Here is a 14,230-nt window from a genome sequence, read left to right as displayed (position 1 = left end):
TGTCGTGATGATTACTAGCTGCGGTGGTAAAGTTCCACGCCCAACATGAACAGAATTTACCAAATGTTAGGCAGGAGATCGAAGATCCAGACGTGCTTGGCAACAATACACCAGCGAGTAACGACAAGAACAGCACAAATATACACAGCCTAACACGCCTGCGCCATTTGTCGTCATTATAACGTTGTTTGGCAGCTGTCATCTAATACCCGAATCATGGTGTATTTTCCCCTCATTCATTTATCTTCTCATCTGCGTCTAAACTATAGCGCTGACACGCCGAAATCATTATTATAAATTAGTACGGTAGTCATGAAATTATTTTTTTTTTAACAAAACAAACAAATTCACTTTTAACAAACTAGCAAACATCATAAAAGTGAACGTAGATTAGGAACAAAACAGGTTCAAGAACAACAGAGTGCTAACGTACACTTTCTTCTCTCTGTTTGGCTTCAAATCAACTTTTCCGGCCCAAAAAAGACACAGTGGGGAAATAAAATTGAATATTGCATATCAGCCTGTGTCTGACACTATGTGCAAAGATTATTCGATATATTCAGATGTTTTTCCAGTTTATGTAACAACCCATAACAAATACACGGGTGATATTGAATATTCTGGGGGCTTATTAATAATGTGCATCAAATCAAAATGCAGACTTACTCTTATGCATATCCAAATTAGGATTTTATTTTCTGTTGACTCCACAGTTCCAGACTTGTATAGAGGTAATTTCCTTCTGTCACTATTGGAACAAGAGTTGATCCCAGTGATGGGGCACCATTGATCCTTCTTTAGCTGGGACTATCAATTCCACCAAAACAAATGCACTGCTTATATTTATATACTTATTTCAGAGTCTTCCTTTTTTCTTCAAATGTCATTCCTTCAATGTATTGGCAAACTACTGTTTTAAGAGTGTGACATATTCATAGTGAGAGTGAACCAGCTAAGACGGGGTCACCAACATGGTGCCCAGGGGCACCTGTTAGCCCCATGGACTACCTAAGGCAATGTTTCCCAAACTTTTCTAGGGACCCATATTTTGAAAGTCACAAACTTACTTGACCCAAGTAAATAGACATTATTCGTGAACTCCTGGGAAACATGATGCGAGACAACCCAAAAAAATCTCTCGATCCAGTTAATGTCAACAATGACCTAAGGTGCCCACAGACTAAATAAAACTAGTCAACAAGAGTCAAAGGGGTCAAACATTGTACTGTTACTGTTCTTTTTGAATCAGTTCCACCTGCAGTGATATTCATATGGGTCCAATGACGATGGTAAGAAGAGTGTCTACTACTGCATGTCCCTGAACTAATTATTATTACATTGTTTGTGAAGTCTGTATCAAACAAGTAGCTCTCTGTATTACTGAGTGTCCTTGAAGTAGCTCTGAGTTTCAAAAAGGTCGGTGACCCCTGAGCTAAGATATACCACCGCATGAATAACCATCCTCACCATTGTAGACAGGAATCTCACATGTTGAATATTCTGAGTATTGTTAAAATGTTACTCTAATTGTACTATATTATTTAAGATTAATTGATAAATCATTAATCATTTTAATGGTTTAATGTTGTCATTGTTTTTCTATATCTCTCAGCAAACCACAGTGGCTTAAAGAATGGTATACGGTGTATTGCCTTTTCTTTAAAATAATACAAATCCTTATCCAAAAAGCACGTGTAATGAATTATACTGATCTTCTACCTTAAGTCTACTCACATTTAATAACAGCATGAAACCTAGGCCTGTTTGTCATCTGTCTCTTTTCTCATTTTTTTTTGTTTTTAATAGCCATCTGTTGCCACCTAGTGGAAAAGTGCGTCTGTCACTCTTGCATATTTTTCGCAGCAAAAAAAAAAAATAGTAGTTTTCAGACCAATTTAGTGAAATTACCTTAATTTTCCATGAGTCACCCAATTATCTCTCACAGCACACTAACGTGCTGCAGCACAGCGGTTTAGAATCACTGGGCTGAAGCCAACTTGACTCATGTAAATATACACTCACAGTCACCTGACTATTATTCGACTTGATTTCATCTGTACATATAAGAAACAACTATGATTTAAAAGCAAAGATTGATTACTTTAAATCAGCACTAGGAGAGGGGAGGGGGCACGACAGAAAATAATTGAGAACCACTGCTTTAAATAGTTTTCTAAAATAGATTTCACTGAATTTTGCAAATTGACAAATGTAAACAAGTATCTGTATTTGTGACAGCATGTATGAACTGGTGATGGTTATTCAATTATATTTTGTGCACATTTGTAGAATATATAATCTATTAAAAAAAATGGATTATGCTGTAAGATGCTTAAATTTTATTTCACATTGCATTATTTATTTGTTCTATAAAAAAGGAAGTGAGCATATTGTAGGACTTTACCAAATATTGGGTTGATTGTGACACTCTTGAACGACACTCTTGTTTGGCACTTTAACTTCCTCCTTTTTCGGCAAGCATCATTTCCTCTTTCACACACTCACACACTGCCCTTCAGGAAACATATTCATATGACTCGTCAGGCTGTCGAAGTTGAGATCAAGTTCTACAAACAGTTTTCTAATTTTCTGGTTGGAAAGCAGATCTGTCGTGCAGCAGAGCTAACAAGACAGGTAAGAGTTTCGAAAATCAAGCTAAATTCTACATCTTTCTTTCTTATTTTCGAACACGTCACGTGCCCTGTACGCAGATATGCCTCTATGCAGTAGCATATTTTAAGCAAACACGTGTTTTGTCAAAGGGACAACAGTACCTTGTCTCGGAGGAGCATGTTTCTCATCAACCGGTCCAAATCCTTAGATGAGAGTCCCATCTCCCCTTTGAAGATCATCAAAGTGTGTTTCCTTAGCAACAGCACAAACCTGGGCAAGAACTTTAAACTGGTCCGATGTGAAGAGGACTGGACTGTCAGGGTAATCTTTACTTTTACTCTACTCTCACTCTCAACTAGTAGTACTTTATATCCAAAACCAAATGTACACTGGTTGTTAACATGCTTTGTTATCCAAAACGTTCCCATTCAAATCCAGGATATTATTAATGCGGTGCTGTCCAGTGGCTGTGTAGGTCCAGGTATTAAACACACACTGTGCTACAGCATCCTGCTCCAACACCTCAAGTCTTCTGAAAAACACTGGCTGCACTCAGAACTAACAGTGCCTGAACTTAGCCAGCACTACGCACAGCCACACCTGGAGGCTGAGTGGAGGTAGGAACTCTCCTTAGAGCATATATTAGGTTACTGAACTTCTCTCTTTTAATGATGTTTTTGCTTTGGTTTGTGTTTTTGCTTATGTAGATATGACTTAAGGATCAGATTTGTACCGCAGGATTTCTTGGAGACATTCAAAGACGACAACACCACGATACAATACTTTTACCAACAGGTCAGGGCAACACAGTGCATTTTTACAACCATTTTCTTTTTTATTCATATAAAAAAGCCATATAATGTGATGGGTTCTTATACAACAGGTACGCAATGACTACATGCAGCACTACGCTTCCAAAGTCAGTGATGGAATGGCATTGCAGCTGGGTTGTCTGGAAATTAGGTATTTTTTAAACTGATCCACACTTAAGAAAACGAAACTTTTTTTAAAAAAAAGGAAACTCAGCTGTTGTCAATATGGTTTGAAATACAAGACAATAATTGGGCTATGACTTTTCACAGGAGGTACTACAAAGACATGAACCCAAATGGACTGGAGAAAAAGTCCAACTTTGAGCTGTTGGAGTAAGTCATAAAAATGTTTTTAAAATGTGTTCATAAATTTAATTTTTTTTGTCTTTAATTCACCACGGTTATCTGGCTTTTCTCAACAGGAATGAATTGGGACTCCACCTGTTTTTTCCCAAAGAGTTAATAAACAGCATGAAGGTGTTGCCCTCTCTTTTGTTTGTTCCGTACACATTTTTTTTATTTTTTTCTAAGTCTATGTTTTAATTAAATGTTTATTTATGTCTCGTGTGTCACTGTTTCAGCCTAAGCAGCTGCGGAAGCTGATCCAACAGACGTTCCAGGGCTACTCCACTCTAAAGCAGGACCAGTGCATGGAGAGATTCTTTAGCACTTTAGCTCACTGCTACAGCTTTACACAGGAGAAGTTTGCCTGTCAGTTGATGGTGAGTGTCTACTGTTGTTATTAAAGCATGTCTGTTGATGTACACTAGTGGTTGTATGACTCTATATTTGGGCTAATGTCAATGCACCCAATTGACCAGTATAATTACAAAACTGCAGCTCATACTGCACAGTCTGCAGACATCAACTGTGACACTGAGTGACACTGACTTTCACATGCAGTGAATTCACTTAGACAGAACAAAGGCTCGGTTTAACTTAAACCTCAAAATAACAAATACTACTAAAATTGCATCTGTACTGTTTGTACCAAATCACAAAGTATTACACATTACATATTGTGTTTTACTTTCGGTATGACAGAAAAAAACAAGAGTAGTACAGTAGTAGTAGTGCACTGTTATGCCAATATTTAATTGATTGTTTCTTATACTGTGTTTCCAAATAGCGTATGAAAACTCTTAAGTTTTAAGAACATTTAGTTCTTAAATTTTAGTAATTGTTATAGTGGTCTTTCAGACATATCTACCTCATTGTGATTCTGCTTTTTAAAATATTGTTATGTTACCTTATGGCTGAGTGAGAGAAAGCAATATTTCTTTTCCTGGTTCTACAGCTCAGCTGGAGCATAAAGATTGACCTGGTTATTGGCCCTGAAGGTATCAGCCAGCATTCTGAAAACTCAAATGTGAGTCTTAATTCTTCATTGTTCTTTTTAGTTTGTTTATGTATTGGTAAACAAAAAAAGACACCCGGGTGTGTAACATTTTTTACTCTTCCGCTCTATTGTGTCTTTTCAGCCTGCCCATTTGGCTGCATTTTCTGAGATCCAAAGCATGTGCATATCAGCAGGGAGTGAAGGTCAGGCCGAGCTCACAATGCAAATAAAAGGAAATGAGCAGGTAACAGACATCACTGTTACTGACTGACTTTGGACAGCAGGTTCTCATGATGATGCTAGACCTCAGGTAAACCTGTCTTTTCAAATGTATATATTTAGCCCCTGTCAGTGACCACATCCTCTCTGGCTGAGGCAGAGAACATGGCTTACCTGATTGACGGCTACTGTCGACTGGAGGGAAGCACCGAAGGCTCACTGATTAGTAGACCCTGCAAAGGTGCATGAATAATGAAGTTGCAGCAGTGGTAAAATAACACAAGTAAATAGATCAAAGATATCTGTGCAAATTCTCATTCATTTAAACCGAGCTATGTTTAATAGTTTCAAGTTGCTTTTGGTTTAGGTTAAATGATGGACTACATTTACAGGATTATCACATATTTTACCAACATTTTTACAAAAATGCTTCTTCTTCTTAAAAACAAAAATATCTGCTTCCCACAGGTAGAGACATCAAAAGGAAACTACCTGACATCCCAAAAAAGTAAGTCCTGTATGTTAAATCCTATGGTCATTCCTGTTAAGTATTCCTAGTGTGTTGAATTCTATCCCTGTTAGAATATATATTTTTAATTTAAGCTGTAGGGATCTGAACCATTTGATTTTCTTAAAATGCATTTCCAATTTTCTGTCTTTGTTTGTGCCAGAGTTTCAAGGGGCTCAATCAAAGGTTAGGGTATTTATTTTATTATTATTGTTGTTGTTGTTGTGTTTCTGTTTACAATCAGCCTTCAGTTTTGACCGTGATGATGTTTGATGTGTTTTTAACTGTAGACTCTGGTATTTACGCTGAGATTCCAGAAAGAAAAACGGACTCACCTGGTGAGTAAAATGAATGAGATGTTGTTCAATTCACTCCTGAGCAGTAACTTCCAGAGTATGTGCTGTTCCTGCACCGTCTACGTCAGTAGCTACGACAAATGCATTCATTTTGAAAAGCCATCTGAGGCAGAGACTCAAGATCACCACCACTGAAACTGTTAAAGACGGTGATGTCTGCAACACGGTCTTTAACAGTGACTATCTGAAAATGTTATGTAAATTCAACATCATTTTGTGTATGATTTTATACCTTCATGTGTATCTCTCTGCTCCATCTTTTGAAAGTTTCACTTTATGCCAGAACACCTGCTTCAAACGCACTGAGACAAGACAGTAATTGTCCAGTCATTTTTCTCTGTGTGTTTTTTTTAATCCAGATAAACACAGATTATCCAGAGATGATGTTGAAGTGGGTCAGATCTTGGGGGAGGGATTCTTTGGTGAGGTTCATGAAGGTGTTTATAGAAGCCCGGTAAGTTGGACCTCTGCTGATGTCACATTTCACACAGGTTTACATTGATCAGTAACTACTAAGACCTTTGGGTCAATGTTGTATACAAGTCAATCTGCCGTGCTTGGTTAAAATACGTCGAACATGTACATTATGTGTGTCTGCAGGAAGGGGAGAGGACTCGTGTGGCTATCAAAACATGTAAGGACTGTTCAGAAGATGTGAAGGAGAAGTTTTTCAGTGAAGCCAGTGAGTGCACCATGGAGACCATTCATGCATACATTTAGGGTTCAGGTGAATTCTGATGCTGAGTACCAACGTGGCTGAGAAGTAGCAGAAGCTGTTCATGGAAAAACGTCTTTGTTTGTGAGGTTTCGATTCACAGTTTCTGCTCAGACTTCCTGTTGTGTGGTTGTGGCTTTTTAACTTGCTGATACCTCTGTTGTTGCCTGTTATTGTAACAGCCTACATGTATCAAGTCAGGTAGGTAGAATTAAATCAAAATGGCAAAGGAATTTGTTTTTATTCTTCTTGAAGTTTTATTTGATAGCTATTAAGTATTTACTAGGAAGAAATGACGTTCAAACAAAACTTCAAACATCATATTATGGACAACTCAACCTGTTAAAAAGGAGCTGCCTTGTCACAAACATCTGCTGTAGATCAGAAGATTTATCTCAGTTCTTTGTTTTCCTACCGTCTTAACCAAGCACAGCAGAATTATGACAACAGAGAGTTGTTAGCCTTGAAAATGCCTCTGGAGAGGGGGTGTCACTGGCTTGAGGGGGCCAAGCAGCATTTCGTAGTATGGACTTATCATGAGAACCTGGAGTACTCACGTTCAGCTTGTAGACTGAAATCACGCCAAGGTTGAAGCAACAGCAGGCTGAGAGACGCAGTCTCAGCATTTTCTTGGTAGGGAGAAGTCTGGACCTCCTGAAGACGCCATCCTTTCCCCAGCCTGCCCAGTCACAACTCGTGCCTGCAACATAGAGAGGAAAGTCATCAAACAACCATCAAACAATACTGTATCAACATATTCAATAAGTGACATGGTGGACTGAGCCCCTGACTTGAGGTTCTTTGGAACTTATGTTGAGGAGAACCTTCAGTGACACAAACAACAACGTTACTTCTTTTGCTGCTCCACAAGATATCACCAAAATCCCATCATTTCACAATACAATACAAAGAACTCTTCCATTTCTTCCTCCACATATGTTAGATATCTGGGTATCATCACTGGTTACAAACTTAACCCGGCCAGGTGACCTTCTGAAGCTTGTACTCAAATCTAACAAAATGATGTCTTTTTCTAAACCAAATGATACAGAGTTATCTGTCAGATTCTAAACACTAAATGACAATTTGATGGAATGGGTATCGGTCCACAAATATCTTGGATTTTTGTTAGAAGACAGTTTGTCTTTTAATCATGACATTAAGAAAGTTTAAGATCCCCTTGCAAAAGAGATTCTGAATTCCATTGGGTTATTCCTGGTAAAATAACGGTTAAATAAAGACAGATAAGCTTGGCCCTTAATGGTCACTGCTAATCTATTAATTCTTGTTGTGTTGCTGCCTTGGTTTCAGGTTTGATGAAGGACCTGAATCACCCTCACATTGTTCGACTCATTGGGGTCATTGAGGTGGACCCCGTTTGGATTGTCATGGAGCTCTATACACACGGAGAGGTGCGTGTCCACATTGTTTACGTAAACCATTAGTAGGGATTAGTTATAGATTGCATACCGGTTCTACTAGTGTGCACAAACAGTAAAGTATGCTAAGGAGGTGTACTTTATGTGTTTACTTGGCAGCTCGGCCAGTACCTTGTGGAGCATCAGTATGTTGTGACCAGAGTAACACTGACACTTTACTCTCTTCAAATCTGCAAAGCCTTGGCATATCTTGAGGGACTCAACCTGGTGCACAGGTTAGAAATGACATGCACTGACACAACAACGAGCACTCATTTCATTTCATCAAACATGTAGACCGTGAGCTGGGGTGCACTACTAACATCATCGTCTCCATAGAGAGGCCAGATCAGCAATTGAGTATTAGTAAAAAAATATATATACTACTTCTGTATACATCATTAAAAACATTCAATGAACTAATAAAACAATTCTTCACATCGTTAGTGGCCAGGTACATGACAGCACTTCTGCTTCAGATGAACAAAATGCAGACGTGGGTGTTCATAGTTTTGGACTGTCGGTACTAAGTATAAATTCTACTCATATGTTCTTAATAATAGAACAAAAATATACAAAGGTAGGATTTAACCTGATTTTTTAATCACTGAGTAACTGTGTTCACCTCAGTAAAGAACTAGACTATTACATACATCTGAAGTGGCCCATGGGCAACATATGACTGTCAAGTTGTAGCTAAGAGTGCACAAGCTAGTGATTTCAATTCACATATTGTCCATAAAATATTGTCCATAAAAACAATAATGCATATTAGAAAAAAACGATGTTATAAATGGTGTCTACGTGCTTTTTGTTTCTGTCTGTTGTCTGCTGTAGAGACATAGCGGTGAGGAATGTCTTGGTGGCATCACCGGATTGTGTAAAACTTGGTGACTTTGGCCTGTCACGCTATATTGATGAACAAGATTATTATAAAGGTAAAGTATAAAGTAGACTCATGCACAAGCACATTATTTAAATATAAATGTAAAGAAATTGATCTTTCCTTCCATTGTTAAAAATTGTTTTGTTTACAAAGAAAGACAGGCATTTTGACAATAACAAATATAATTATAAATATATTATATAAATATAAGATTAACTGAGTATCTGTCCCTTTTCTTTGGTGTGCAGCCTCCGTCAGTCGACTTCCAATTAAGTGGATGGCACCTGAATCTATCAACTTTAGACGCTTCACAAGAGCCAGTGATGTTTGGATGTTTGGTAAAGAGTCTCACCTTTTTAATTAAAATGATGATTTGCACTGTTTGAAACAAACCTGCTATCATGCTAGAAAAGTCTTAGTACATGCTGCTCTCCTAGTAGTAGTGATAAAAATGTACACATCATGTCAGACATTAAGCTTGAATTTACGTTTAAGTCTTATTACCACCATGTTCATTAGTTTAGGTTTATCACTGACTTTTTCTGGGTCACACAGTGGTGTTGTGGTTAGCAGTGTTGCACAGACTGGCAAACAGTTCGGGCTAGCACGACGTGCTAATGCTTTTATGTCATTTCCTTAATAATGACACTGCTGCTTGTTGCCTGCCTAGCCTGATAGCCAAGGTGCTGCAGGTCCGCTTAGCGGTAGCCACTTAGCACTTTTCTCACTTTTCTAACAGCTTAATTTTGCTCGTATGTGCACAGCTAATCACTTAGTCACATATTCAAACTTATAATATCTAGGATGTACACCTGTGTGAGTGTACATTTACTGACCTGTGGTAAGAATAAAGGAGATACAGCTTTTGCTGGCGTTATCATCACGCTAGCATGATTTATTCTTCCTTTGTTCGCGTAAATCCCAATCAACTACAAATGCGATGCGCCACCTAGTGACCTAGCATATAATGGCAATGTAGTGAAGTGGGTAAAAGCGAATGATTAAATTAATGAAAATAGAGGTGTCTGTTTTTCTCTTTCTGCTATTGTTTCTACATTTTCCTATTATTTACATTCTCTAATATTTCCAACCTTATACACTGCCATGCCAGCAAGGTGACAGCTAGTGTTGTACAGCAATTTTATTATTATTAGGTATTGCACTACATTGTATACAGTGGTTGTATTTCACACAATCCAACACAAACTTGTTTGTATCGTTTCTTGTATTTAATATTTAACTTTTGTAGTTTTCGTAGACATACAGTAATAAAACAGTTTAAATAGTTAAACGTGTGTTTCTGTTTGTGTCTACTAGGTGTGTGTGTGTGGGAGATTTTCTCCATGGCCCAGCAGCCATTTTCCTGGTTGGAAAACTGGGAGGTTATTAACCAGCTAGAGTCTGGAGTTCGACTCCCTAAACCAAAAATCTGTCCGACACCTATGTACTCTCTACTCAGCCGCTGCTGGTCCTATGAAACACACGCCCGTCCATGCTTCAGCGAGCTTGTCTGCTCCTTTAGGTACTAAATGATCTTTTTTCCTAGAGAGGCTCCTTCAGACCATCTTTGATTAGAGACATGTATTATCCTCTAATCCCATTTCAACTCGTGTGCGATGACTAACTGTGTATGTGTATCTGGCAGTGAGTTTCACAGGATAGAGCTGGAGCAGGAGTTGAACCCTGCCAGGTCAAACCAGGTACCGACATCATTTTACGACAGCTGCACAGAGCCTCCACCCAAGGTAAAACATAACACCAAAACACCTGTGGACTGCAGTTTCAGTCCCATTTCCTCAGAGCTTTATTATAACACTTTGGAGTCTGTGTCTGAACCGTGCAAGGCAAAAAAACAACAACAAAAAACACTACAGCCTCCTTCAATTATATAGTGTTTTGGCTTAGCTGTTGTGTCTTTGGTCAGGGGTGGGCTAATCGATTGCAGACTTCTACACACTGACTCGTCAGTAGGTATGAGTGAGGAAGTGTAAAAGTGATTAATCGAAGTTGTGGGCTTGTAAGACCACATTAATAATAAACAATTGTAATGAAAGTGACACGGAGCTTTAGTGACAGACAAAATCTTCAGGATGAGTTTTATGTCTCTGACTTTACTGCAGGGGTCACCAACCTGTTTCAAACTGAGAGCTACTTCAAGGGTACTACGTAATATGAGGAGCTACTTGTTTGGTACAGACTTCCTGAACAGTGTAATAATAAACAACAAAGAAAACTAATGCTGCTGCGTCCAGTTCTGGGACATACAGTAGCAGACACTCTTCTTACCATCGTCACTGGACCCATTTGAATATCACTGCAAGTGGAACTGACCTAAAAACAACAGTAACAGTACAATTTTTCACCCTCTTATTGACTAGGGTTATTTTTAGAACATACCCCGTGGGCACCATGTTGGTGACCCCTGCTTTACTGTATATGTACTGTACACAGGTTGCAGTATTTCCAGAACATTTCTGCAGTGCACCTCTTTTGTAAATATGACTACTGTTGAAACATTCACAGGTATTGCTTCAAAACTTTAGTGACTCTTTTCTTTTTCTGCAGCCATCCAGAATCAATCATTTTGGGGCCACGCACCTTCAGGTACAAAACAACATACAAATACAAATATAGCCTTGTCTTCACTAATAACTTCTAATAATATCACACTTTTAAATTATCAGGAAGTTACTTCATATACCATATTCTGTGTGTGTGTGAAAAGGAGCAAGAACAAGTTGAGGAGGTGTTGGACAGACAAAGAAAAGAGATGCTGTTGGATAAACAGTGGCTGGAGGAGGAGGAAAGACAACTGGTAAAACACACTTTGACACACGTTGACAAAAAAGAGAAAGAGAGAATTAAAAAAGGAGTGTTGATGAAATGAATGACTGTGTAACATATCCAGTATAATTTGTAGTATTACATCCTCTGTAATGGATTTGTGTCTGAATTAGCTTCAGGAGAATTACTAAGTCATTCACCAACTGTGACATTATGATAATGCTGCCATGATATTTTCTTTTCAGGATCCAGTCGTCACAAGTTCACAAATCAAGGTATACATTTAATAATTAAAACACAGAATTATTCCTATTTGCTGTATGTATTTCTTGTTTTACATTTATATTACAATTTTTTGGCACTTTAATGACACTGTGATTATTTCTATTTTAGATAAAACTATATTTTACCCCACACTTACAACATAAGTACAAATTTTACACGATGTATTTTCTTTGAAAGGACTTGGTTGCGTTTTGTTGTTGCGGCCTTTAATCAATAGAAGCTGCATTTCTTTGCTGATCTCTGTTTTGTTGTTTTTTGCAGCTTCCTAAAAAAAGAGGGTCAAGTGGTATGACACATTTATGGTACTTTTTAATGGTGCTGTTCTACAACAAGCTTGTTTTTTTTCTTATATATATATATTTTGTCACCTACAAATATTTGGCTGTGAAACTGGTTGTCCCTGGTCCCAGAGAAGTCGCCAACGCCCCCTACAGCCCCACAGGTAAAAGGAAACATCCACCAAAACACAATATTATCATAAACGTCATTCTGTTACTACAGCTATATGTACGAGCAAAGCCTTTAATGTAATGTATGTGTTTTAGCCTTGTGTGACTGCTCAGATAAACCGATCAGGTGATCAGGTCTACACTGGTGTCATGAACATGGTGAAACTGGTGGCCCAGCTGATGAACAACATCAGCACGCTGCCTGCCTCAGAGTATCCAGGTGCTGTCAAGGTACAATAAGTCCAACAATAATATAAGCTGTTGTTGTTGATCATGTAGAACTCAGTTTCACAGAATAAAACAGTGTGGACTGTTGATGATGGAGTGGACGCTAAAGTCACTCTTCAAGGCCATAGAATACTTACGTTATTTTCACTGTTTGCCACATTTGCCACCAATAAGTAATTGTATCCAATAATACTGTATAATAAATATTCATTGATATTTAGTTGTCCTGATTATTATAATTAGTTTTTTCTTTTTTCTAATATTTTTCATCTCTGACTTTCTTGCCCTTCAGGAAGTGGGTGTCACCCTCCGGAAACTGATCCTGGATGTGGAGGACATTCTGCCATCTCTACACTCCTCTGTCAATACAGAGGTAAACACTTCAGTCGGCTTTAAAAAACAAAACCTGAAAAGGTCTAAAAAGGATTTTCATTATTGAAGACTGTGTCTGCAAACAGCGTTACAAAGGGCAAGAGCTGTATTTTTAAGGTTGAAGTATAAAGGGATAGTTTATTGTAGGTATTACGGTGCTGTTTTTCATAAACGTGTGAAGATTATTAATAATTGTCTGTATTACTGCAATTAATCTCATGTGCCTATAGAGCCACAAAGGAAAACATAGTATAGGTAGCAGTAAAGACCACATGGAGAAGGTTCAGCTTGGTGTTCACTGCAGAAGAATTCCTCTGTACTATAACTCATCCATTTAAGGTTAAGCTTTTTTTCTCCGACTGTGAGCTATGAAGTACTGAAGACTACCTTAAAAATAGAAATCATCTGTTGTACTACTGTCTTAAATAACACAGTAATAATATTTTGTTTTTAATAGAATGAGGTAAGGTTCCAGGGCTGTTCCACAACGTGCAACTAAAGCAAAAACATTTTCTTGCTATGTCAGATCGAGGGAACGAAGAGGCTGCTAAACAAAGATTTAAGTGAGCTGATCAACAAGATGCGACTGGCCCAGCAGAACTCCATCACGTCTCTAAAGGAAGAGTGTCAACGGCAGATGCTGAGTGCGGCTCACACTCTTGCTCTCGACTCCAAAAACCTGCTTGATGCTGTGGATCAGGCGCGACTTAAGGCTAACCTGGACAAACCTGACTCAAGGAAGGAAAATGATTCGGAGCTATGAAACAGAAACTGATATGGACTTGAGTAAAACATTGAGTTATTTTTTTGTTGTATTATACATATTTTCTAAAGAAAATCAAAAAATAAAAATGTAAAGAAACCTATTTTATTAGTCTATTGTCTTTCCTTATTTCCTTGTTTATTTATTTATAGTTTTTTAACCCCATCAAATACATTAAAAACAATCTCACTAAAACAAGCCCTCTAACGCTCTTTATATTCATGGCCTCCACTTTGCTTGACTCTTAAACTACATTTTTAACAATAATAACAATTTTTGGTCCAAACTGAAAAGACAAATAAGCTGTGATTAAAAGTAACATTGAGTGAAACCCCACTGCAACTCTGTTTCCTGTAATTATTTATTTTATATTTTAATTTAAAAAAAAAGTATTTTACCCCCAACAATTGATCATAAATTAATGAGAGTTGCATGATATCTGTATCTAATATTACAGTAACACTTCCACCCCTCCTGTAGGGC

The 14,230-nt window shown here is 37.9% G+C and overlaps 1 protein-coding gene across 3 annotated transcripts; it reads left to right on the top strand.

The window, feature by feature from the left end:
* Nucleotides 1-2,475: 2,475 nt before the first annotated feature.
* Nucleotides 2,476-13,850, top strand: LOC103389360 (protein-tyrosine kinase 2-beta-like). Of its 3 annotated transcripts, none has more exons than XM_017038971.2 (30): nt 2,476-2,634; nt 2,763-2,934; nt 3,052-3,230; nt 3,321-3,408; nt 3,497-3,576; nt 3,696-3,758; nt 3,848-3,902; nt 4,007-4,147; nt 4,723-4,794; nt 4,907-5,008; nt 5,107-5,224; nt 5,452-5,491; nt 5,655-5,677; nt 5,782-5,829; nt 6,207-6,301; nt 6,448-6,529; nt 7,874-7,974; nt 8,101-8,216; nt 8,818-8,918; nt 9,115-9,204; nt 10,184-10,388; nt 10,512-10,611; nt 11,432-11,470; nt 11,592-11,681; nt 11,896-11,925; nt 12,197-12,221; nt 12,346-12,377; nt 12,481-12,615; nt 12,905-12,985; nt 13,511-13,850. In XM_017038971.2, the coding sequence occupies exons 2-30, from the start codon at nt 2,791-2,793 to the stop codon at nt 13,745-13,747; spliced, it is 2,712 nt and encodes a 903-aa protein (XP_016894460.1). In that variant the 5' UTR covers nt 2,476-2,634; nt 2,763-2,790; the 3' UTR covers nt 13,748-13,850. The 3 variants fall into 3 exon arrangements, 2 of the variants coding, with proteins under 2 accessions (XP_016894460.1, XP_024918232.1); XM_025062464.1 differs by having other exon boundaries at nt 13,442-13,565; XR_003051772.1 differs by lacking the exon at nt 13,511-13,850 and having other exon boundaries at nt 12,317-12,377; nt 12,905-12,918.
* Nucleotides 13,851-14,230: the final 380 nt, after the last annotated feature.

The sequence above is a fragment of the Cynoglossus semilaevis genome, chromosome 14, assembly GCF_000523025.1.
Source record: "Cynoglossus semilaevis isolate Cse_v1.0 chromosome 14, Cse_v1.0, whole genome shotgun sequence".
NCBI classification, from domain to species: domain Eukaryota; kingdom Metazoa; phylum Chordata; class Actinopteri; order Pleuronectiformes; family Cynoglossidae; genus Cynoglossus; species Cynoglossus semilaevis.
This window is presented reverse-complemented; position numbering and strand designations above follow the sequence as displayed.

Coding starts and splice junctions, on each gene's coding strand:
- LOC103389360 (XM_017038971.2), top strand. CDS start 2,791: ATGTTTCTCATCAACCGGTCCAAATCCTTAGATGAGAGTCCCATCTCC. Junction 5,225..5,451: donor GATTAGTAGACCCTGCAAAG/GTGCATGAATAA, acceptor TGCTTCCCACAG/GTAGAGACATCAAAAGGAAA. Junction 10,612..11,431: donor GCACAGAGCCTCCACCCAAG/GTAAAACATAAC, acceptor CTTTTTCTGCAG/CCATCCAGAATCAATCATTT.